Here is a 23,987-nt window from a genome sequence, read left to right on the forward strand (position 1 = left end):
CCTAAGTGGTGAACGCTGTACAAACAGGTGTGCGTACACACAGGGCCAGTTCTAGAGGCGAGCAAACAGGGCAGTTGCACAAGCTGCTAACTGCCTGGGGGCATTGTACAGCTGGTGCTCCACCTTTTGTTTGTTTTAGGTGACTGATTCTCCGCTCCCCTCCCGCCCCCCCTTTTTTTTTTGCTTGGCTGCTCTGGGGGTCTGCGTATGTGCCGAAAACATTTTCCAGCAAGACGCCTCAGGCCATTACAGCGCACGCATGTGCACTCCTCCCCACTGTGAAATCCTGGCCATACCAGTTAGCTGAACAAGTGGCTTCTACTTTGGACAGACCATTGCTGTGCAGAACTGTCCTCAAGAGGACTTTTTCCACCTTTGCATTTAGGCACTACAGAGCTGCTCGTGCAATGGGGAGAGATCAGGCAGGCCATGCTCCCTATGTGCAGCCTGTTTTCATCTTCCCCCTCCAGCTGGGGAAGCATGGGCTACTCCAGCCCTAGGCCTGCAATAACCCTGAACCCTTCGCTGCTGCAGCAGGTGGAAGTTGGGGAAGAGAAAACACTGCCTCCTCAAAGAGCTTTTTTAGAGGTGTTTGGCCTCTGCCTGCATCCTTACCTCTACTGAGAGTTGTGGTTCCATTGCCAGATGGGTCCTTTGGCACTGTGTGCTGGGACTGCTGTCTGCTGCGGTGTGGTGTTGGGCAGGCACTTCTTCTTCAGTGCCATCACCCCGTTCCTCAGTTGCAATGGGCTCTCCTCTCCCAGAAAGGGAGGGGCTTGGTAGCCATGCACATTTGATGGAATCACCAGTGGTCCAGGACTGCTATAAAGCTGCCAAAAGCCTGTGCCAAGAAAGGCCTTAGACTAGGATCTGGCCTAACAATGATAAGTTTAAATAAAATGCCACCTTTGCAATCCTTGTCATAAGACCTTTCAAGACCAATTTTCTCATTTGAGTGTCTGCAACAGGACACGGTCAGAGAAACATGTAGAGTAGGCACCACAAATAGCTAATTAAGTACCAAATACTTGAAACAACGAAATGAGGAACTGAAAGCCCTAATCTGAGGTTTTTAAATTAGGCCAATACGTGGAATTCTGTGGAGCCAAAGTGCTGATTTATGTCAGTCAAATGTAGGAGCGGCATCCAACTTCAAAATGTGGGTATTACATGTTCACTATTCTTGAGAGTTTCCTGTGGGGTGGATGGGGAAGATATTGGCCCTTCTAAAAAAAATACTAACAGTATCAATCAGGTAGAAATATGGGACTATGCTGTGATGACTTAAGTTTTGGTCTCTGTTGTCTCTTGTAGTTTAATGGTGGTGGCCTGAAATTGTGGCATGTATGGTACAAAGGTTTTAACAGAGTTTTCATATTTAAGGCTATTTTTGATAAAGGGATTTAAATCGGAAGAAGTATCCTGAAGAAACCCCATGTCTTTGAATAAACCATTTGTGTGAAGATGACACATCACTCTAGAATTTTCTGTTAAAAAAATATCATTTTCATTTTTTTTAATTGATGTTAGCCCTAAGTAATAAAGGCTCCTCTCAGGACTGTCTCCATCACTGAAAGTGTCATCATGGTCTGAAGGTTCTGAAAAGCCCTCAGAAGAAACAACAGAAAGGGATATAGTTTTGCTAGCTTGGCTCGGATGTTGATCAGGTAATATTAGAAATGCCTGATTTCCCACCTCCCATGATCTAGAGAAAGGATCTGTAACTAAGGAATCTTCACCTAGGAAGCATCCATTAAATGAACCACTTAGATTCTTTTGCTCTTCATAAAGCCCACTTGATTTGCAGTTACTGATAATTGTAGCGTACTTAATATTGGACTGTCTCGTAATTCCTTCACTGACTTTGTCATCATGGGAACTCTCAAAAAGGCTGTTACTGAAATGGCTGCTAGAACAAGCCGAGTCATGCTCAGAGTCTTGAATCGTTGTGAACATTGAATCAACTGCTAATAAATCTTGCTTGTCTTCACTTTTCAATGCTTTAGCAACATTGATGTCTTCCAAAACTATTTCTGGCTCCAGAAGAAGAGGCCCAAATGATATTGCTTCAGGATGCTTGATAAAAAGATGCTCAAAAGTTTCAGGCTAGAAGAAAAGACATATTTTAATGCTCATCTATCATTGAATAGCTTTATTTCAATATGAAGTTACTGTACTTAAGAGCCACAGATGAAAACTAGCATATTTTAATATAAAAAGTACATTGATGAAAAACAAACAAAACCTAAGTCTGCTATGTGGCAGGGTATCGAAGGGGGGAATTGGGGATAAAGAAAGCAAGCACATGCCTGAGTCTTATGTGTGCAGGGAAGGGTTGATCCTGGAAGGTGCTGAGCATTCTGGCTTAATTCAGCAAACTCCATTAATTTCAATGGCACTATTCATGTCCTTAAAATTAAGCTAGTACTTTAGTGCTTTGCAGGATAAAGCCTTATATGCTACAGGATTTTTTGGCATTTTATTTCAATTGCATGAACAATTTGGCATATTAGAAATGAATCAAAATAATTTACAAAACTGAAATGACTATGCCTGTTATGATTATACTGTACTATCTAGAGTCAAATCCTACCATCCAATAATTTTTGTAGGCTCTTCACCTGTAAGTAAGGACTGCATGTTTGAAATTTACACACACACACTTATTTTAGGGAAATGCCTCCTATCCTACATCATAAAGGATGGGAAATATATATAAACATTTCAAATATACCGCAGTATAAATTGATAATAGGAAACTGGCTTTCCTATTTACTGCTAAGAAAAGTTCACTTTAAAGTGTATACCCACTGATGAGTTTAATTAAGACAAATAAAAAACAGTTAGTTAAAAACAACAGATTGTATTTATGTTAATAAACCATACAGATATTATATCACAGCAGGAAACCTTCCAAAGTAACGAGGAATATTTCATAATGCTTAGACCGGTGTACATTATAAGAAGGTATGGTACAATTTTATCTATCTTAGGCTAGTGGGTGTTTGTTTAACCTAGAATAGCCATCACCATAGCATTTAAGGCCCTGATTTAGCAAGGTATTTAAGCATGTTTTTAAACTACTCACATATTTAAATGTCAACACTTGCTTTGGTACCTTGCTGAATTGTAGCCTAAATGCTGATTTGGGATAGCTTCTGCATTGCTTGCATGCTCAGAACTCCCATGGACTTCAAAAGTACTGTGAATATGACATTTAAAATTAGCAAACTGATTACTGAAATGAGCTGCAGACAGTTGCTACAATGCATATACCAAGAAATGTCTTTAATTCATATTGAATGTCCCTTGCTGAAATTTATCCTTCCCTAAGGCAGATCACCTATGAATCCAGGTAGGAATGTAGGAACTGTTGTAATGAATCAGACCAATGGTCCATCTAGTCCAGTATTCTCTCATCAACAGTGGCCAGTATAAGATACTTCAGAGCAGAAACCCCACAGTAGGCAGCTGTGGACCTCTCGGCAAACACGTTTCTTACTGACCACCAATAACTAGAGGTTGACTTAGGCCCTGAAGCATGAGCATAACTCTGGATCTGAGTTCTACAAGATCACATTAAGAATACTGCCTATCACTTTTTATCAAATATCAAAAATTAAATGATCAAATACCACTTTTTAAAATAGATATTTCAATTAGTAAATGTCACTTTCTGCTGAATCAAACATGTCACTAAGTAAAATATATTAGATGAATATACAAATACAATGAATATACAATCTCCTGAGAAAGATGCAATACCATAATATAATGTAAATAATGACAGAGTAACATGTGTAAATATCACTGTAAAATATGTTCTCAACATGTGTGTCATATGATTTGTGCAAAAATATCTTATAGCAGTTAACATAATTCTATGAAACCAAAAGGGAATACTCATGGCCTCAAGTGGCACAGAGTAAAATTTAATTCACACTCATTTGCCAGACACAAGGAGACTACAAAATATGCTCCCCTCACAATCCTGCAGTCCTTAGGTCCTGCTTAACTTTACTCACTGGGAATAATAATTGAGGTCAATGGGACTACTCACACTATGTAAAGTTAAACATGTGCATACATCTTTTCAGGGATAGTGCCGTAGTCATTACTCAGCCATATCTCCCTTGGAAATCATTTGGAGCTTTAGATAAGTAAGGTCTGCAGGATTAGACCCTATGACCCAATCCTGCAAACACTTATTCACATCCTTATCCTTAAGTACAAGAGTCATTTCACTGGAAACTCAGTGGGATCACCCATGATCTTAACATTAAGCACATGTGTACATTTTGCAAGATTGCAGTACAGACGCAGGATTTACCCATCCTATGCCGTACTGCATTAATGGTTAAAAATGATAATATTTTGTTAAACTAATACTCCATAAATACAGCCTTGCAGTATCAATCACAGAACATACTATATTAAATACACACATTAGTAACCAATTATTGAATCTAGTTAATCTTGTATTCTGACAGACGTATCAAAAGAAAATAAGAGTTACACATGGCTTCAGACATAAGGACGTTAGAGGTTTCTAGTGCTGATATGTGGAAGTTTTATTCAGGCAGTGGGTATCAAAGCTAATGAGAGTTATAGTACAAGTTCTGCACTTCGTTTTTCCCACTGGAAATTGCATTCACATAAATGAGGAAAGAATCTAGCCCCAGCTGCATAAATTCCTTCTATTTTCAAAGGAGTATAGACCCTGGCCTTGGATGCACATGGAATCAGAGACGCACAACGGTGCTCATCAGTATGGTTACGTCTACACTGCAATAAAAATAACGAGTTTCAGAGTCTGGTGAATTGACTGGTTCACAGGGCATGGTCTGCAGGGCTAAAAGTTGCAGTGTAGACAGTCAGGCTCAGGCTGCATCCTGGGCTCTGAGACGCCCCTGCATTGCAAGGTTTCAGAGCCCGGGCTCCAGCCTTTGCCCAAATGCCTAAACTGCAATTTTTAGCCCCACAGCCCAAGCCCTGCAAGCCCAAGTGAGCTGACCCGGGCCAGCTGCAGCCATGCCATGGTCTTTTATTGCATTGTAGACATACCCAAGTGACCCATTTTTCACTGAGATTAATAAAGTGTACGAAGGAAGCATGCATTAAATATATAGACTGTATTGCAGTACAAGCTGTCAAAGGTCACATGACCCTTCAATTTCCCATTCAGCACAATACACTTTATATTCACATGCATAACTTCTTTCTCCTTAGCTAGGAACCCAACGGGACATAAGAATATGGAATAATGTCATAGGAGTATAAATCCTTTACTCTCCTTTGGCTGTTTGTAAATTAGTCTAACTTCACTGATCTTAATGGACTTACTCCTGATTTACACCAGCGTGAGAGGAGAATCAGGCCCACAGTCCCTGATCCAACATGCAAGTTATTGGGCCGGTGGTGATAAGTTTCCCTTTCTATATATAGCTAAGTTAATTAAGTAAATAAAAAGGTCTCTGTGCAACTCACACACTTCCTCCAGCAATGCACAAATCTTTGTTCAAAGCCCTACAGCCATATTTGATACTTTTCAAAACTGTAAAGCATTTTCTCCATTGCTGTCAGTATAGCAGCACTGTGGTGCTGGTCCACCACTCCATGTATCTAATGGAAAGAGTCCCACTGACTTCAGGGAGCTTTGGACCAGACCCTATATTATATATTTCAATGAACTTTGTTTAATATTAAATGATATTCTTTGCATTCTAACAATACAGCAACACTTTAAACAAAAAAGAAAGAAAAGACTTTAATATAATAAGTAATAGGTTAGCTACAAACAGGAAATGATGCTAAATGGAGATTACACTAAGCAGAAGTTGCCATACTAAGGGTAACAACAGATTTGTGTACACACACACACACACACACACACACACACACACACCCCTAATGTCAGACACTATTATTAAAGTGGCTGTGGGAATAGCTATGTATTTAAATGATAGTGAGTGAAGTACCTGTCTACACAACATAACATGGACAATGGTCCTTGTCAGAGAAAACTAAGGCATAATGAACACTCTAAATTATTTCTGCAAATTCTTTGGACTAAATTCTGCACTCAGATGCATGTGATCAGCTCCCATTGACCTTAATGGGGGTGCTGTGCACATCCAGAGGCTGGGTTTGGCCTCCTCAACATGCCTGAAGTCAGTGGAAATTCCCAAAGCTGTTCAGCATCAGAATCAGGCTAGTTCTTGGGTAAACAACCAATAACTCTGTTAAAAAACTATTTTAAGTTGATAACTGGGCAAGTCTTGCACTTAACTAGCTGAATCTCAGACCATTCTGATATTTCTGCTTCTATGGCTCCATCCTCATAGGTGCTGGGCATTCTCAACTCTTATTGAAGTCTAGGAGATGAAAGTGTTCAGCCCTTTGCAAGTCAGAGCCTTAATAAACAGGTCACTAAACAAAGGTTAAAAATGTGATTTAAAGCAAGATTTTTGCCTACATGTGTAGCAAACCCTGCTCTAGGTTGCAATATGGCAATTGTCCCTGATTTTGCATGGGCATCTTAAGTTTTGAACAAAACTATTTCCAGGACTATCTTTAAATCAATCATCATGTATTGTATCTGTGTTTCCTGTCTTCTGAATGTAAACAGAAAAATCTTGTAACAATTCTGTATATGAAGTCTGGGAGCTGGCACAATGGTTCAGCAGGAAGTGATCATGATTAGACTTCAAAGAATGTCCATTCTCTGTTTAAATGAAATGAAATAAAATAAAAGATGAGAAAAGAAAACTTCACTGGGAATGAAAATTAAATATTTGAAAAAAATCTAAACAGTCGTGGGTCCATTAGATGCATTTTCTTTTTGAAATAATAATCCTGAATTTTTAAGTTACTGTCTCAATGATTACAGAATAAGTGTCAAATTCTGGAACTGAGGGACAAATTCTCAGCTAGTCTGAACTGGTGCATGTCCATTTAAGTCTGTAAATTGGCACAGCACAACTGTAGCTGAGCCGGTTTGCACCAGCAAAGAATTTGGCCCTGGGTATGCACATGTGCCCTCCCCGCCCCCCAACATCAAAGGGTGTCATACAACTAATCATCTGGTGGCAGGATTTAGCTCTACTTCACACTAAGCCTGGACTTTGACTCAACTTTGAGTCCTAGCCCCCACTTCCATCCACACAAAAATCAGTTTGACTCAGGTCAGCAAACATACAGGACCTGTGTCCTGGCACGCTGCTGGAGGAGTGGGTCAGCGCCCAAGTCCTGCTCTGACTCGAGTCCAAGCCCTATCTTTTTGCAGTGTGGACGCAGCTCATGCCGCAGACCAGAGACAGAAGGTCCGCATAAAGCAGTGTGAATGCATTAACATGGCTGTGAGACCTGGGTCCAGCAACTGTAAGCCCAAGTTTACAATGCCGTGTGGATGCTCAAGTACAGGCTTGGAAACACTGGGTTACACAGAGTGTAAACATACCCTAAGATTGCCCATGAATTTCAAAATAGGTCTTGATCCGAGGTTCTAGCCCACATCCAACTGTCAGCTTTCTACAGCTGAAGAAAACTGCATTTTGCCACTCTCAGTGGCTTCAAGATCTTGTGTTTGATTATTTGGATAATTCTTAACAGTTTAACACTTTAAACTGAATGTAAGAGTGTGAAACACATAAACCATATTAAAAAAACGTATCACTATGGAAACCCCATACCTTTTGAAAATTAACTCCTTGTGCCCAGGAGCAGTTCTTGGGGTTTGGAACATCCTCCCAGAACAGTTTCTTCATTCTGAAATGTTTAGACAAAGTATTGATTTAGTGCTGAATATACACATTGTATATGGCAGTGCTCAAGACAGAAATATACAACTGCTCACTATCAGGGTAGCACAAGAACATAAGCAGAGACAGGGTAATGGCCTGATTTTCAAAGGTACTGAACATGGGCATCAGGGCCGGCTCCAGGCACCAGCTTAACAAGCAGGTGCTTGGGGCGGCCAAGGGAGAGGGGCAGCACCTGCGGCAATTCGGGGGCGGCAGGTCCCTCACTCCCTCTAGGAGCGAAGGACCTGCCGCTGAACTGCCGCCGCCGATCGTGGCTTTTTTTTTTTCCCCAATTGCCGCCGATCGCGATCGCAGCTTTTTCTTTTTTTTTTGCTTGGGGCGGCAGAAATGCTGGAGCCGGTCCTGATGGGCATTCAGAAATTTCTAGTTCCCAGTGTTGTGTTCAATCCACTAAACCAGAGGTTCTCAAATTGGGGGTTGTATTGGGGGGGGGAGGCATGAGGAGCTTTGGGGTGAGGGGGAAGCTTGCTGCGCTCATTTTACCCACAGCAGTGAATAACTAACAAAGCTGATTCCTCCAGACATATCAGTCCGCAGACGGGGCTGTGCATTTGACTCTTGATGGCGCTCTGCATTGTGACGGATTTCTGCTAAGCTTGCCTAGCAAATGTATACAAAGTCGTTGCCATCTGTACGTTAATCCGTTTGCTACGATGCGGCATGCACATTTAATTGTAAGCATCGACCACGATCGCAGTTTTGCTTTTGCTTTTATTACAATGGGTTACTGGCTCATTCGTGCAATTCATGGAATTGCTCTGCTTCAAAAAACAGGCACACCCATCACACTAGTAACAACGGTGTGATGCCAGTAAGCAGGATCTCACTTAAAGGTGACATTACTCTATACTTAAATGGCTCTGTTTGAATCAATGCCTTATAGTTTTTAATATGTAGTGAGAGTTGCATGTTGATTATTTTTTATCGGTATATCTACTTGTCTAGTGCGGGGGGATAAACTACTGCAGACACAAAGAAGGGGGGCGCAATCAAATACATTTGAGAACCATCACACTAGACTATGCTGTCTTTCAGATAATGTACATCTCAAATATATAAATGGTGCCAAAAGCTAACTAGGTATGAGTGTTTCTATAGGCACACACTTTTTAAGCTGCAGTATCTTCTTATAAGCACATTTAGGGAATCATATGTGAAAATAAACAACATGCCTTTGTTGCGAGATCAGCAAAGTTCCAAGCAACAAAACGAAGGATGAAATAACTATTGGTAGAATCACATAGAGGCCTGCATCATTCCGTTTTTCACTCCTATCTGAAAACGAAAGGAATCTGTTTCACACTATTTGCAATATTTTTCCAGTCATCGGTCCTAACTTTATTGCAATTAAAAATATCTATAAATAGAACCGTTTAGATAATGATCAGTATGCATACAAATCGGAAACAAATTACTCGACTGTACATTAGTAGGTTATACATGCCCTTAAGTAAGTTGTACTGTGTCATTCCTGACGTGTGGACAAATACATAGGAGGTGAAATTACTCTAAAAACTCAGGTTTCAGAGTAGCCGCCGTGTTAGTCTGTATCCGCAAAAAGAACAGGAGTACTTGTGGCACCTTAGAGACTAATAAATTTGTTAGTCTCTAAGGTGCCACAAGTACTCCTGTTCTTTTTTCTAAAAACTCAGTGGCTCCCATGTCTCTGTGGGATTGTCCATTGTTCCCCTGTTACTCAGAATCATCACCACGGCAAACAAAGCAAAGGGAGTAGCCCATACACAGAAGAACCATGGGAATATAGGACCTCAGAAACCCCTTGGGACTGTCCCAACATATGCCCCTTCCCTGCAGAACACTGTCCCTTTTGAAAACGTGGGTGAAATCTTGAAATGCATTATGGTATTAAATTAAATGTACAGACAGTGCCAGGAGAAGTTGGTGGGGGTACTCCACTGACTTCAACTAAGCTATGCCAATTTATACCAACTTGACTAGGGTCAGTTATACTTCAATCACTGTGTTTTCACCACTGTTTTCTTGATGTTTCTCATAAAAAACATGAGCAAGAGTCCATATCATATCCAAATGGAACTTTTACTAACCAGCTGCTGCTTAATAAAAAATAATTAAGATCATATTGGTCACCTTTGATGAATTCATCAGTCGTTTTGGGGTTGCCTACTCCTTCAGGGGATATTGGGTACAGGCTAAACTGGTACTTCTCAATAAGAATAAAATGATCTGGAAAGAAGAAATCAGGCTTTTGATTTAAATTCCAATTTAGTAAGACTATAAAATACTAGCCTCTAGAGAGGCTTTGATCTCATGCAACAGAGGCTCAAGGCAAGCCCACAGGAAAAAAACAACTATTTCCTCTAGTTTAAACCTTTTAATTTTGGATTCAAATGTAGACCCAACAATCTATTTTGGATAGATTAGCAATTTCTTCTTATGGAATTATTAGCTTTTGATGAAAAGGTTATAAATATTAAAGCCACAAAGCACATATAGTAAAGTCTGGATAAATAGTAAATATATGTAATATTTATATTTAACATACATTCAGCATATATTGGTGTTAGCATAACATATATAACTGAGCTTTCCTCTTTATCACTTCCTCACTAGCCAAATACAAACCCACACATATACAGGATGTAACAAAGATGAAGCATACTTTTTCCCAAGTTCAATATGGTAATGATGATCCTTAAATGGATGTAAATCAGGAGCAACTCCATTCAGATCAAGGCAGTTATATCAGCATAAAGCAGGTGCAAATGAAAGGAGGGTCAGGCCCAGAGTATACTATATGGAGATTTGCGCAGATCTGAACCGACTAGGCTGTAGTGCCTTTGTGTGCAGTGACTAAGGTGTGCATGGCCTTGCGGACCAATGCCTATGTGAAACAAGGTGATGCAGGACCAGGGCCTGGGTTTTTAACAGCAATAAGGACCAGTCAGCAATTCTGTATCAGCCCCGCTCATTAGCTCTATAGTTGACCCTCAACTGACAAGTAAGATCCAGTACAGCCAAGAACAATCTTTAACACTCAAACTATTCTTTCATTAAAAAAGAGAAGGATACAACAAAGAGGCTGGATTCATGTACCCAGAAAGTACAACCTTTCACCACACTGTAACACAGGTAAAAAATACCATGTGTGTTTATTTTAAAGTACAAACTCACCATAAATATAGTATTTGCTAATATTTGGAGCAACTTGTATCCATTTCATTTGTTCTTCCTCATTAAGGTTTTTCCATTCGATGACAAAAGACGTTATCACATACATTTGAGGTGAAAGTGTCCAGGTCAGAATTACACAACTGCTGTTTACTGGATAAGCACTGAGTGACTGCACGATATTCACTGATAAAACAGTAAAAAGCATGATTAAAATGAGATCAGCTATACCAAATCAGAGTTGGGTTACACGTGCTGCATCTCAGATCCCAAGAAAAAGACTATAATGGTTTAGGTTCTTTGTTGTTTATTTTTGCATCTCCACTTAAGTCAATGAAGTGACATTGTTTTACACCAGCACAGGACTTGTCTTCATGGTGGGGTAATGCGCTCTACAGAGGTGTGATTTCTAAAGCACACCAACATGTTGCACATTAATTGGTCCATTCAGATTCTGCCAGTGCACACTGAAGGTACCCTAGTGTGTTTTAACGTAGTTCTGTTTGAAACAGCACTACATTAAAGCACACCAGCAGCGTCTACATGGACCGATTAATGTGAAAATTGTTAGTGCACTTGAGAAATCACACCCCTGTAGAGCACATTAGCCCACCGTGTAGACAAGCCCTGAGTATCTGGCTCCAGGTGTTAAATGGATCAAATCTGTGGGTTGTGTTCCCACCACATTTCGCATCGAGTTCTCTCCTTAAGCAATATTCCTGTTTTGAGCAATATTCCTGGTTCTTACCTCGATCTTTCAAACCTTCACCCCTTAGTTGAGACATACCATAATAGCTAAAAACCATCAAAATGTAGCTAGCAAAACAGAGCATAAATCTATGGCTCAAGTGCTGTTACACTCTTCTATGGAACAGGGATAAGAACCTAGGTGGCCAATTTCCATCTCGAGCTCCCGCTGCTAGTTGCAGCCTTTCTGAGGTATGTTCATGCACACCATCAACCAGACTTTGACCCATAAAAAGCACATGCTTTTAACTACTATTTTACAAAATTTCAGCTCTGCCTATAGGTTGCAGTAATGCTTCCCACAACATTTAAATACAGACTACCGCCTAACAAGGCAGAGTCTGGGTGAATCAACAAAGAGGGTGCTCCTATGAAGTGTAAAGTCAATAATGAGTAAGTGAGCTGTCAGAAAATGCTGAGTCAATGGAAATCAAAATGTTCCACAGGAATACATTGATTTCATCAAAAGTCTTGACAGAAGAAGCAGGCCGGCCGGCGAGCCTGGTTTCCTGCCTGGTTTCCTGCCAGCCCACCTAGCTCCCTAGTTCTCCCACTGCTCATCTGCCGCGGGTTCTCAGAAAGCTGGGGCACGTCAAGCTGCTCAATTTCCTGGGATCTCCAGTTCCCCTGCAGTCCACAGGGTAGGCTGCCAGGCTATCCAGTTCTCTGGGTCCCCCACACTCACACAGCAGGCTGCCAGGGAAATGAATCCCCAGCTGGCGAGGTAGTTGGCAGCCAAGGGAGCCAAGCAGTCCCCGAGGTGAGCAGCCAGGGGTCCTGGGATGCATATTTCATTTCAGAACCACCAAAACGTTCCCGCAGTGGGAATGTTTTGGCATTGCTGAAACAAAATATTGGGAAATTTCAGTTCTGTTAAAAATGTGGCATTTCAAGCTTTTCATTCCTATAATAGCAGAGAAAGTCATCATAAGATGTACATTTTCCTTGTCAATAAAGATTTCTTTGTTAAAAGAAAACTGCCAAAAGGCACAGTAGGCATTCCGAATGTTAAACATCTTCTGAATGCATCAGTGTTATTACTAACCTGTTATTCTTACCTGTGCTCATTTGCTGTGACAGAGTTAAATTAAAATTCATTGAGGAAGCTCCAACTGAGTTAACAGCTAGAATTGTAATGGTGTCTGCATCCTCCGTCCATGGATATGTATAGGTAGTGCCATTGGTGACATATTCAGTCCAAGTGATGTTTTCTGAAGTGTGATGCTTTACAATATATCCGCACACACTGCATAATGAGTAATTCTTCATCAATGGCTGCAGGAAACATCAGTATATTTTAGCTGGCTGGGTTTGATTTTCACTGGGCAGTAGAGAACAGCCTTCTAGTTCTGAGAGAGCAGGACCCTAAATGATACCCATCAGTGAGACTACTTTCCTTATACCTAAAATATTGCTGTCCATTTAAACAGGCTAAAGTTTTTCCATAATCACTGACGCCTGACATCTCTACTTACCATAGCTCCTAAGACAAGTGTGACCGAGGAAATGCAAACCTTTAATTTGCTCTGGTAACTCATTGTTTTATCTTATTATTTTTAAAGGATGCAGAGCCAGAAGGAATTGCCATGATCCTAAATTGGGGACGTATTTTCTGTAAAGGAGGCTCAAGACCAGATGCAATAATGCATGCGAGGCTGCAGGCACAGTTACCATGACTACATGTGCAAATAAGGGTAGTCAGTCAATCACCTAACTAATCATTTGCATGTGCAATTACACAATTTGCATGTAGAGTCATAGCAATTGTACAGGGGATGGTTTACAGGTGCTAGAACAATTCTGCACACAGACCTTGGGCCTCCTTTTCTGAGAATCTGGCAAATGGAGACTAACATCTTTCAATATAACTTGCATTCATTGTTTTTAAAGACTCCAAGTCATAGAGTTTAAGGCCAGAAGGGCCTCACAACCAAAATAAGCCCAAAGGAGACTAGATTCTGTGCCACAGGCAAAGAATAGGAGGGACTGAGGTGCAACAATGCCCGAGGGTCCTGCAATGGCAGGGAAATGAATACGTGAGGTATACCCAGATAATCCTGGAAAGCGAACCACATGCTGCAGAGTAAGGTGAAAATCCCCAAGGTTACTGCCAATCTGACCTGGGGGAAATTCCTTCCTGATGCCACACATGGTGATCAGTTAGACTCTGAGCATATGAGCAAGAACCAGCCAGCCAAGCCTTGGAAAGAGAAAATTCTCAGTGTCATCTCAGAGCTCTGGCCTACCCTGTCCATGGTCCCATCTCCAACTGTGGCCATCTAGATGCTTCAGAGGAAGGAGACAAAATACATCACACCAGAATACATGGGGGTGGGGGGGAAATGAGGGGACTGGGGATCCCTTCCTGACCCCTGCAGGTAGCCAGCTGAAGCCTTTGTTTTTTTGGCACATGTAGCCAAGCATCAGACTCAAGTGCAATATTTACCAAAAAAAAAAAAAAAACTTTTTAAAATAAATGAACAGTACATCTTTGCAATTATATTTTATAGTGTATTGCCTGGTCAAGTCTTAAGACATCATGATTGGATTTATACATATGATATTGGAGCTTCTATTCCTCCAAACTGCTGCAATTCAGTGCAGCCCAGGTGGCAAGATTTGTCCCAACAGGAAGGCGGGTGAGTGCTTTACTCTCTGGATAAAATACTGTCCTTCCTATCCTGGGTGCTGAGAGGCTGGGAAGAGGAGCTGGCCATGCAGTGATTCTTTAGCAGAGCAAAAGGACTTGTTTGCTTTGAGAGGTGGGGATTATGTGCATATGGGCTGTGTGGGTGATGAACGAATACGAGCAGCACATACCCCATCCAGCCTGTGCTACTGATTGCCCCAGGTAACTGCGCTTAGGGTAGGGTCAGATCCTATTCACCCAAGATGGGCCTCTGGTGTGACAACCAGGGCAGTTAGCTGGGACACCACCAAGTGTTCTGTTGAACTGTAAATCTGGAATCCTGCCCTGCTGCTGAATGAAAACGGCTGCTGACTGACTGAGTGAACAGAGAGTCACTGTGACCTCATAACCATCCAGAGCAACCACACAGCAGAGGGAAGGATTCTGTCCTATTAATAGAATACTATGTCTTGTTGGTGAGTAGGGAAGAAAAACAGCTCTGCCAGCTCATGGTAGAAAAGATTTCAGTGTATAAGGAAAAGGGAGAGAGAACTGCAGACAGAAGTAAGGAGAAGAGAGAAAGATATGGGAGGAAAAGAGATAAGAACTGTAGTCTGATTATATTGCAGTATGGCCACCAATGTTTTTTAGGAACCCCTACTACCTGACAGCGCTGCTGAGTGAGAGGTGGTAAAATTAATGAAGCTGTGTCCTAACTATTCTGTCTATAAAAGGACCATGAATAATGAATGTTTGAGTCTGTCATTCAGGACCGCACGTGCTTGCTTGATGCCCACCTCCAATAACTCCACCAACACTTTTGAATCATGCATCCCACAAAGCCATCAAACTGTGGCATCATCCATATCATCCAAACAGAGACAGTGAGAGACAGAAGCTGAAATACAATTCTTCATACCTTCCAAACTAAAGTAACATTTTTCTGCTTCCTTATGGGATCTTCATTAATAACTCTCCAAAATTCAGGACCTCTCAGGGGAGCTGCAAAATTACATCCATTTTAAGAAGGAGAACAATGTCACACATGCATAAAACTATAATCTTCAGAGTGTATTTATAAACTACACGCACCTTGAATATCCTGTACAATGGTATACGCTGGTTTACTCCAATCACTCCAGTAACCTAATCCATCTAGTCCACTGCAGCGCACCTGAACAATATATACAACACAAAGGTCCAGTACCTTTATCATGACTGATCTTGTTGGTGCATTTGAAACCTCAAATATCTGCAAAAGAATTAAAAATACTTAGAATCGGAACACCACACAGTTTTCTAGGCATCTGATTGAGATCTTAACTTCTCGAACTGGTAAATTCAGACCTCCTGCCACTGAGTCCAATGAAAGACAGCTCACTAATATAATTTTGCCACAGAAAATAAATTCTAATGCAAACTAAAATACTTTATCATATAGAATGAATTCAACATACATTGGTTGATTGACATGGACTTTGCATGCACAAACACTGCAAGGATGAAAACATTATTTTGTATTAAGTATAATAGTACCTCCCATAATATTTCTTCCCTGTTCACAGAGTACCGAATCTGAAACTTAAGATCACTGTTCGGAAATGCTGGGTTTGTCCAGTTCACATTCAGCAGCCCAACATTCTTGGTGATTTCTGCCTTAACGTTAGAGGGAGGAAACGGCTTCACTAGAAAATTGAAGAGAAAAAGCCACTGAAATGTAGAGTCTGAAATTTCTAATTGAAGCCAATGGTGCTTAATATTCTATTTTTCCCCTCTACATTGGACCGCATCACGATCTTAGCTACAGCAATGCAAATTCTTCTCTGATATCAGGGGTTATTCCAGATTTTCTCTGGCTTATCAAATCAAAATCTTCTCAGTTTAACATCTAGTACACCATACAGGTTCGCTTACTCATTCACTACAGATGTAACTAAATTGTAATTGACAAATTGAATATCTGTCCCTGGGATATTGCCCCAAATCAGGACAAAAAGTTGAAATATCAAAACTTTCCACAGAATGAAAAATTCAGAAAAGTTTCAATTCAGAAATGTCAAAACATTTCATTTTGGTTTATCATTGTCTCATGTGGGGACAAGTCAACATTGGTGTCTGCATCCATTTCAGGTGCCATGCTACCTCCTGGAGACTCTACTACAGGGAGCTTGCAGTGGGGCATCATGGAAGATGAAGTAGGGCTAGGGACTGGGGGCCCAAAGGGGAAAATGGGGGCATGAGTAACCCAGAATTACAACTCCCATGATGCACTGCAGTGGCTCAGGCAGTAGCAGAAACTAATATGGAGTCAACTTGAAATTCAATGTTTTGATTTTCCAAATGGAAACCTCTGCCAAAATTGCTCTTTTCCTATGGAAAATTTCGATTTCAACAAAGCCCCATTTTGCAACAAGAGAATGTTTTGTTCAAAGTTCTTTGAGCAACCCTACTAAAAAGCAAGAAAAAAAGCTGAAGAAAACAACAGGGTAAGGAGAACTAGAATGACCACTTTGTTAGTAGTACGGTGCAGAGCGTGCTTCACTCACTGTAGCTCAACAGCTTTATCTTATCTCCACTGTGTTTAGAGTGATCAGTGTGTAACTCAGACTTTTAAAAACTCTTCAGGCCAAGTATATCTGAAAGCCTTCATTTGCCAGCACGCCTCAATGTACAATGTGTATACTAGAAGTACTCTCCTCTGCCTGAAAACTAATGGATATTTGATCTATTAGATCCCACTAAGAACTTACATTACTTTAGTAACTTGCAGCTGCTGCATTGGCAAGTGCAAGATTCTTTTGGCAGGCTGTATAGGCAATACAAGTACAGGACCAACACAGATGTGCAATGGTACATGCATATCTGAGAAAGAGCACCGAAGGCCAGGATTACAATATGTCAGTGTTGCTAACGTCAGCTTCAACAGAATCTGCAAACACATTTGTCAAAACAGGATGAAAAGAGTGAATCGTGTTTTTGAACCACAAAGGACCACCTCCTTGAACTGCACTCATTTAAATATGTTTGAATGCTCAAAACTATTTGTGAACTCCAAAAATGGCCACATTGTTAGCCCACACTGTCACTGTACTATCATTCGTTAACTCATTGCTCTCTGCAGTGCTTGGGAAAACTAAGTACAAAAAGCAAAATGTAAAACACATTTTTACGTCCCAAAACCCCTTAGGGAAGAGGTATGGCCATAATGCATTGGGGTTTTTCCTTGGGCAATTCCTTTGGTCATTGTTCCCTCCATTTAAATTTTAGCTCGCAATGGAAGATTTGGTTTAATTTATGCTGAAGTCTTACTATCTGTGTGGATTTGGTCTTCTGCTCCCGTAACATAATATTTTACTCTGTTCTATTCTTGCTGTGCGTTAGCAGTCTAGTTGGAAAAAAGAGAGAAGTGCTTGTTCCAAATATTGACTAGAGATGGGTGGGAAAATGCTAGTTCTGCTTTCATATACTGTGTGAAAAATATTTGGGCAGAAATTTTGTGAAGCACAAATTTGCCCCTGCAAAACTCTTTTTCTTTTGTCCTTTGGAAAACCTACATGGGGCTTAAGACTTAGATGAGTCCAAACTGTAAACCTCTTTGGACTTTGCAAGGCACCATTCCTGAAAACTCCTAGCAGACATTGGTTTGGCCTGTAGCCTCAAGACAAGTTTAAGCAAAGTATTCTGTTAGTGTTACAGAAGAAAGTTTGTTGAACCTAGGGTGACCAGACAGCAAATGTGCAAAATCAGGACGGGAGGTAATAGGAGCTTATATAAGAAAAAGACCCAAAAATTGGGACTGTCCCTATAAAATCAGGACATCTGGTCACCCTAGCTAAACCTGCAGTCTACACCTGTATCAAAAAAATCCACTTAAGAGATACCGCTTGCTGCAAAGCCGCTATGGGGAAACCTTAGGAAGGCCCTGAAATAGCAAAAGCACTTTAGTACATGAAGAATCCCATTGGTTTTAATGGGAACACACACATGCTTAAAGTTACATGTGTTTAAATGTTTTGCTGGATCAACAATCTAATTTACCAGGGAGTCTAGGACCTCAACTATACAATGAAATGTTCAAGGTAATAATATGGGCCACAAGGCCTTCACAGAAATGTTTATTCATTGGTGGGGGTTAATTTGCTGTTTTGGTGGTTTTTTTAATTCAAGGCTAGGAGAAATTTAAGGCACAGACTCTTTATGGTTCTTATGTCAGTCTGGCCGGGCAATCAGAAAGAAGTCAATCACAAAACATCGGTTTTCACTGCCAGTTTCTTCTCACATGCCAAAACTGGAGCCCCCAAAGCAGAACTGTCGAAAAGCTCAGTTCCCCAGTATCACTTTTGAGTGCAAACTTTTTTGGAGCATCTGAATTATTAACCTTCATAGCAAAGAATTAAGAGAAGATCTGAAAATATACAGATGCACAGCATAGATATTAAAACAGGAATAAAACCCTATTCAACAGGTAGTTTCAACAGGTATTTAGGGATAAATCAGTTGTTAAAGGAGTAGGTAGCACATAATTAGGGATGGGGGAAAAGGTTTGAGGTTTTATAAGCCTCTTGAGGCATTGTTTAGGGGCCTAATATAACTCCCAGTGACTTCAGAGGGATCTGGATCAGGCTCTGGCTTAGCAAAACTAGTTCTTGTGTGTGAAACTTTTATCCTTAAATTTAAACCCAAGTGTTTTGTAAGGGAAATTCACAATAAAAACAAGTTATTCTAGTGAATGGAACTCTGTGCTATGCAGGGATACATTCGTACTCTCCCCCAAAAGCTATACTGAGGTGAATGAGTGCCTCTGTGTATAGTATTTATAGTTTATTTTTCCAGTAGTCTCTCTCCTCTTTTCTATTTCTGCTCCTTTTTTAAAGCCTCTTCTAAGCAAACGTGAACCCTGTAACATTTGAGTGAAAGTCAAACTTTCAAATCCATGGGGCCCAGCTCACCCATGGTCCCTGAAGTCACTCCAACATGAGTTTACCACACCATTTCTAAGTGGATTTGTAATTATTCCCTCTCCTTAGTACTAATCCTGAAATATTAGTTGGGGTCTGTTTAGAAATATACATCAGAAGAAACACTGTGCAATGAACATCTTCAGCCTGTGAGTGAAACTAGGTGATCAATTCTCTTTCAGGTTAGCATTATTATTTTCGTTTGTACGGCGCCTAGAGGCCCCAGTCAGGATTTTAGTCCCACTGTGCTCGTCCTTCTACAAGCACAATAAGAGACAATCTCTGACTCCAAAAGCTTTCAGTGTAATTTGAGACAAGGTGCAACAAGTGAGTCTGACAAACAAAAGGAGGGAAGGAGAAATAAGAATTATAGTTACAGAAGTAATAGCCAACTGCTCGGTGATTCCTAGTGGCTCCAGCTAAACTTCATTTTCTTTGTATTTTTTTATTTTTATCTTTTTATTTATTTAAAGGACATCAGCTACCCCGGGCAGCCACAAAATGTAGACATCCGTGCCTGGGTAATTTCTTGTAAACATCACAGCAGAGGGGTGTCTGGAGGAGGGTTTGAAGTAGTCAATAACCTTTATGGACCAATTTAGGCAGGCAGTTCCATGCTTAAAGGCAGCATGGAAGAAAGTGCAGAGACATTTGTAGCAGAAGGTAACAGACAAACAAGACTGACATCACTGGCACAGCAGAGGATAGGGACAACACAATCAGATAAGAGCAAGCACACAGGGAGAGGCAGAGCTATGGAGGGACTTCAAGGTAAGGTCGGAGATGATTCCTTCCTTCCCGTACCACTAATAATTGAAAATGCACTTTTTTGTGTGCCATGAATTAAAACCCCCCCCACAAAAACAAAAACTAACAACCTTTTTTTAAATCCAACCTTTCTTGTAAATTTCTCTGCAATAGCCACAAATTGATAAACAAGTAAACACTGGTTCTTTCAGCTGAAAACGTATTGTGCGAAGATAAGGCCTAATCCAAAGCCCACTGAAGTCAATGGAAAGGGTCTCGTTGACTTCAGTGGTCTTACAATCAGGACCTTGCAGCTCCTTCCAGAATCTGAGCTATCCAAAAGGTCACGAAGAACACCGCCACCTACAGCATATAGACATTGCTGTCCAAGACCACTACTGGAAGAAAAAGATATTAAAGACATCTTTTGACATACCCACATCTGCTGGAATGACACAGGTTGGTGGGGATTCAAGTGTTCCTAGTTGGTGCTTTATCTCTATCCACAGGGTATATCCAGATAAAAGAAAAATAGGCTGAAATGTACACTCGTAATAATGATTCCTCTGTAAATGGCATTCTTTTGCCTCTGACTTCGGAGGAATACTTGGAAAGTCAGAACAATAGATACTATTCCTTAAAAAAGATGAAAACATTCAATTAATAATTTTCAACAAAGAGCTGTTTCTGTTATGAATAAAACTCCAAAGAAAAGTTAAGAAAACGCTGTCATGCTGAGGCTTAGAAATAATATTGATTGGAAATCTTGAACTTCTCATGCCATGTTTTAACCCAAAGTCATAACAACATTTCTTTATAAACTGCGCACTTCCCTTCCCCTCTCCAAAATTACAACAGAGGATCACCCTTTTCAAAGTAACATTGAAACATAAAAAGGAAATGATACTTTCAATTAAACACAGGAAAAAATATTTTATCCTCTTGGTGTTCTAGCCATGCTTACAAAATTAGAACTATTATAATCATTCTTAGCGTTTGAGGGTTTGCTTGGTTTAATTAAAATTGCACTGCATGGCTCAAGGCAATATGGTAATGAGATACCAAAGATTTTTCCTCTAGTTTACCACTTCCAACCCAGCCCACGCCTGACTGAAAGCAGTTATCCGATGGCTGATGTTGTGGCCTATGTAAAATAAGTTGCTGACCTAGAAGACAGGATTTTCACAGCACTTGATCACCTACACATTTGCCACTCATTAACTGGCAACTTTTTGGGTAGTGTGGGCAGAGAGGTAAAGGAGTTTGGGCCTGATCCAAGGCTCACTAAAGTCAATAGGAGTCCTTCCATTGAAGTCAGTGGGATTTGGATCAGGCCCTGAAAGGCCCCGTGGATAATGAATTACCTTCTGAGCTCCAGAAGTATTTCCTCCAGAGCACAGTTGAGAATGCTGGCAGTGTAGTGTTAGGAGTTTACACTTTTTTTTTTTTTAAACTTGATGTAGGGATTTATAGGACTCCCTCCTCCCATTTCTGTAGACTCTGACCACTTCCCATGTATTTAAAAACTGAAGCAGCATGAACAATCTCTTTCCTCCTTCCTTCCCAGCCTCCAGAAGAAATGGCATAGAGAGTTCCTGGGGGGGTGAGTGTGTGCGCACACGTGTGCTGGGAGGGGGCGGGAGAAGTGATGGAATTACTGAGATAAAGTTGAGTCAAAATAGGATTTGCACATTTAGTTCCGAGTGTGCATGGGCTCTCTCTCCTCCCGTGACAATGAACTTCATTGTCTAGTTCCAGCGCCTGTGGCAGTTCTGTTGCCTGCACTCAAGAGCCTCTCCCTAGTGAATGACAGTTTCATTGGGCCAGTGGAATGTAGCTGTGGTGGGAGGTCATGATCATAAAAAAAGAGCCAACCTCCTTAATAGCTAGGGCCAATCGCACAGAGAGCTTTGACTATCAATAGAGCCATACCAAATTCATGACCATGAAAAACACATCATGGACCGTGAAATCTGGTCTTCTCCCGTGAAATCTGGTCTTTTGTGTACTTTTATCATATAGTATACAGATTTCATGGGGGAGACCAGTGTTTCTCAAATTAGAGTTCTTGACCTAAAAGAGAGTTGCCGGGGGGGTCACAAGGTTATTTTAGGGGGGGGTGTCACAGTATTGCCACTATTACTTCTACACTGCCTTCAGAGCTGGGAGGCCAGAGAGCAGTGTCTGCTTGTTGTCACCCAGCTCTGAAGGCAGTGCCCTGCCAGCAGCAGCACAGAAGCAAGGGTGGCAATACTATACCATGCCTTCCTTACTTCTGCGCTGCTGCCTTCAGAGATAGGTGGCCAGAGAATGGCGGCTGCTGACTGAGGGCCCAGTTCTGCAGGCAGCAGTGCAGAAGTAAGGGTCGCAGTACCACATCCCTGCCACAATTCCTTTTTGGATCAGGACCCCTACAATTACAACACTGTGAAATTTCAGGTTTAAATAGCTGAAATCATGAAATTTACAATTTTTAAAATCCTATGACCATGAAATTGACCAAAATGGACTGTGAATTTGGTAGGGCCCTAGCTATCAGGACAAAACATCTTGACCTGGACTCTCTGTTGAATGGGGAAACAGTACAGAGAGCAACGACCTGTTCACAGAAACTAGTATTGCTAAGCATATAGGCAGCTGCATTTGATCCCACTGAGATCTTTTCTCAGGAGTGTGGCTTTTCTCCTAGATACGAGTTGGAATAATAAAGCCCAGAGATCACAAATGCATGGATCACCCTAGCCAAGTCTCTTTGGATACATGGAGGACTTCCGTTTCCAGAGCTATCAATTGAGCACTTTATAAGAACTTAACATTTGTTAAAATAAAGAAATAAAATAAGGGAGAGAGAGCTTCTCCAGCCAGTGTGGTGGTCAGTGCTTACTCAGTTATCGTTTTTCAGAATACAACCCCGTGATTCTGTGCCCCATTAGAGCCCTTCTACAGCCAACTGTCTTGTTGATTTCGGACACCAAGTATGTAAGACACGCTTATACAGAAGATTTCCTTCTATGTCCCAACTACCTGTTCAACTGTAGGAAGGGAAGTAAGTTCTTCTCCTACTCTAGTAAAGACAATCGAGAATATGGAGGTGAATTTAGGACATAGCAAAAGCACTAACTGGAATGGCCATTGGGACAATACAGAATATCAAAATATGGCTCTTCATTGCCATGTATAAGGTGCATTAGACCACACTATTCAACCTTTTGATGCTGCACGGTGGCTTAAAGACCCACAAAAAGTAGAATACTAACACCTGAAATGTCTGACAGAATTTTTCCCTCGTTGGTTCCCTCTTCCACACCCCTTGTGCCTTTACCCCTCCCTTCCTTCTTAGTTATGTCCTTTTCCTTTCCTTCTCCATCCATTTCCCCTTCCTCTAGACCCCTCCTAACTTTCCCATTCTCTTTCACTTCCTTACATCTCTGTATTTCCCTCATTCACTCCTTTTTAGATCTCTTGTCCTATACCTTCCCTTTCCCTCCTCTTCTGTACTTCCCATCTCTTTTCTCTTCCTGTCCCTTCTGCCCCTCCTGCCTGTGGTGCAAAAGTGTTGATCATGTAACTCCAATCCACCAGGTCCACTCCACTTCTTCTATTGGAGCCCTGTTCCCTCGGCCTGCAATACATAAAAGGAGTGGGGAATGGAGCAGAGGGGCTGTTGGGAGGGGGGAACCAAACAACCACCTCTCCCCACTGGAAGACCTCCTGGGGACATAGTGCAACAAGAGAAAACAGCTAAGGGCTTGTCTACATGGGGACACACAGAAAAGTTTATCCAAATTAACTACAGGTGTGAATTTAAAGTGGATTTGTTAAACTCCATTAAACCCATGTATGGACCTTCTCAGTCAGAATTAATGTAGCCTTAATTCGGTTGAGCTTAAAAGTTAAACAAGCCGTAAGAAAAGAGCCAGGAAGTGGACACGC

At 41.1% G+C, this 23,987-nt stretch overlaps 1 protein-coding gene across 2 annotated transcripts in view; it reads right to left on the bottom strand.

Moving 5' to 3' along the window:
- Positions 1 to 1,284: 1,284 nt before the first annotated feature.
- The window catches only part of LOC112115937 (leptin receptor), a 58,759-nt gene continuing 36,056 nt past the window's right edge, over positions 1,285 to 23,987 (bottom strand). Inside the window, exons 10-19 of one of the 2 annotated variants that reach the window (XM_026655933.1) lie at positions 20,491 to 20,690; positions 15,886 to 16,034; positions 15,442 to 15,601; positions 15,269 to 15,351; positions 12,779 to 12,995; positions 10,977 to 11,159; positions 9,933 to 10,028; positions 8,996 to 9,098; positions 7,692 to 7,767; positions 1,285 to 2,106 (exon numbers count right to left, since the gene is read on the bottom strand). In XM_026655933.1, the coding sequence (XP_026511718.1) occupies positions 1,285 to 2,106; positions 7,692 to 7,767; positions 8,996 to 9,098; positions 9,933 to 10,028; positions 10,977 to 11,159; positions 12,779 to 12,995; positions 15,269 to 15,351; positions 15,442 to 15,601; positions 15,886 to 16,034; positions 20,491 to 20,690 (2,089 nt within the window). Of the gene's footprint in view, positions 2,107 to 5,423; positions 6,725 to 7,691; positions 7,768 to 8,995; positions 9,099 to 9,932; positions 10,029 to 10,976; positions 11,160 to 12,778; positions 12,996 to 15,268; positions 15,352 to 15,441; positions 15,602 to 15,885; positions 16,035 to 20,490; positions 20,691 to 23,987 lie in introns of those variants that run through there. The other variant, XM_024213171.2, reaches the window with a different exon arrangement.

This window comes from Terrapene carolina, unplaced genomic scaffold (genome assembly GCF_002925995.2).
Source record: "Terrapene carolina triunguis isolate 2854851 unplaced genomic scaffold, T_m_triunguis-2.0 Scaffold211, whole genome shotgun sequence".
NCBI lineage: Eukaryota > Metazoa > Chordata > Testudines > Emydidae > Terrapene > Terrapene triunguis.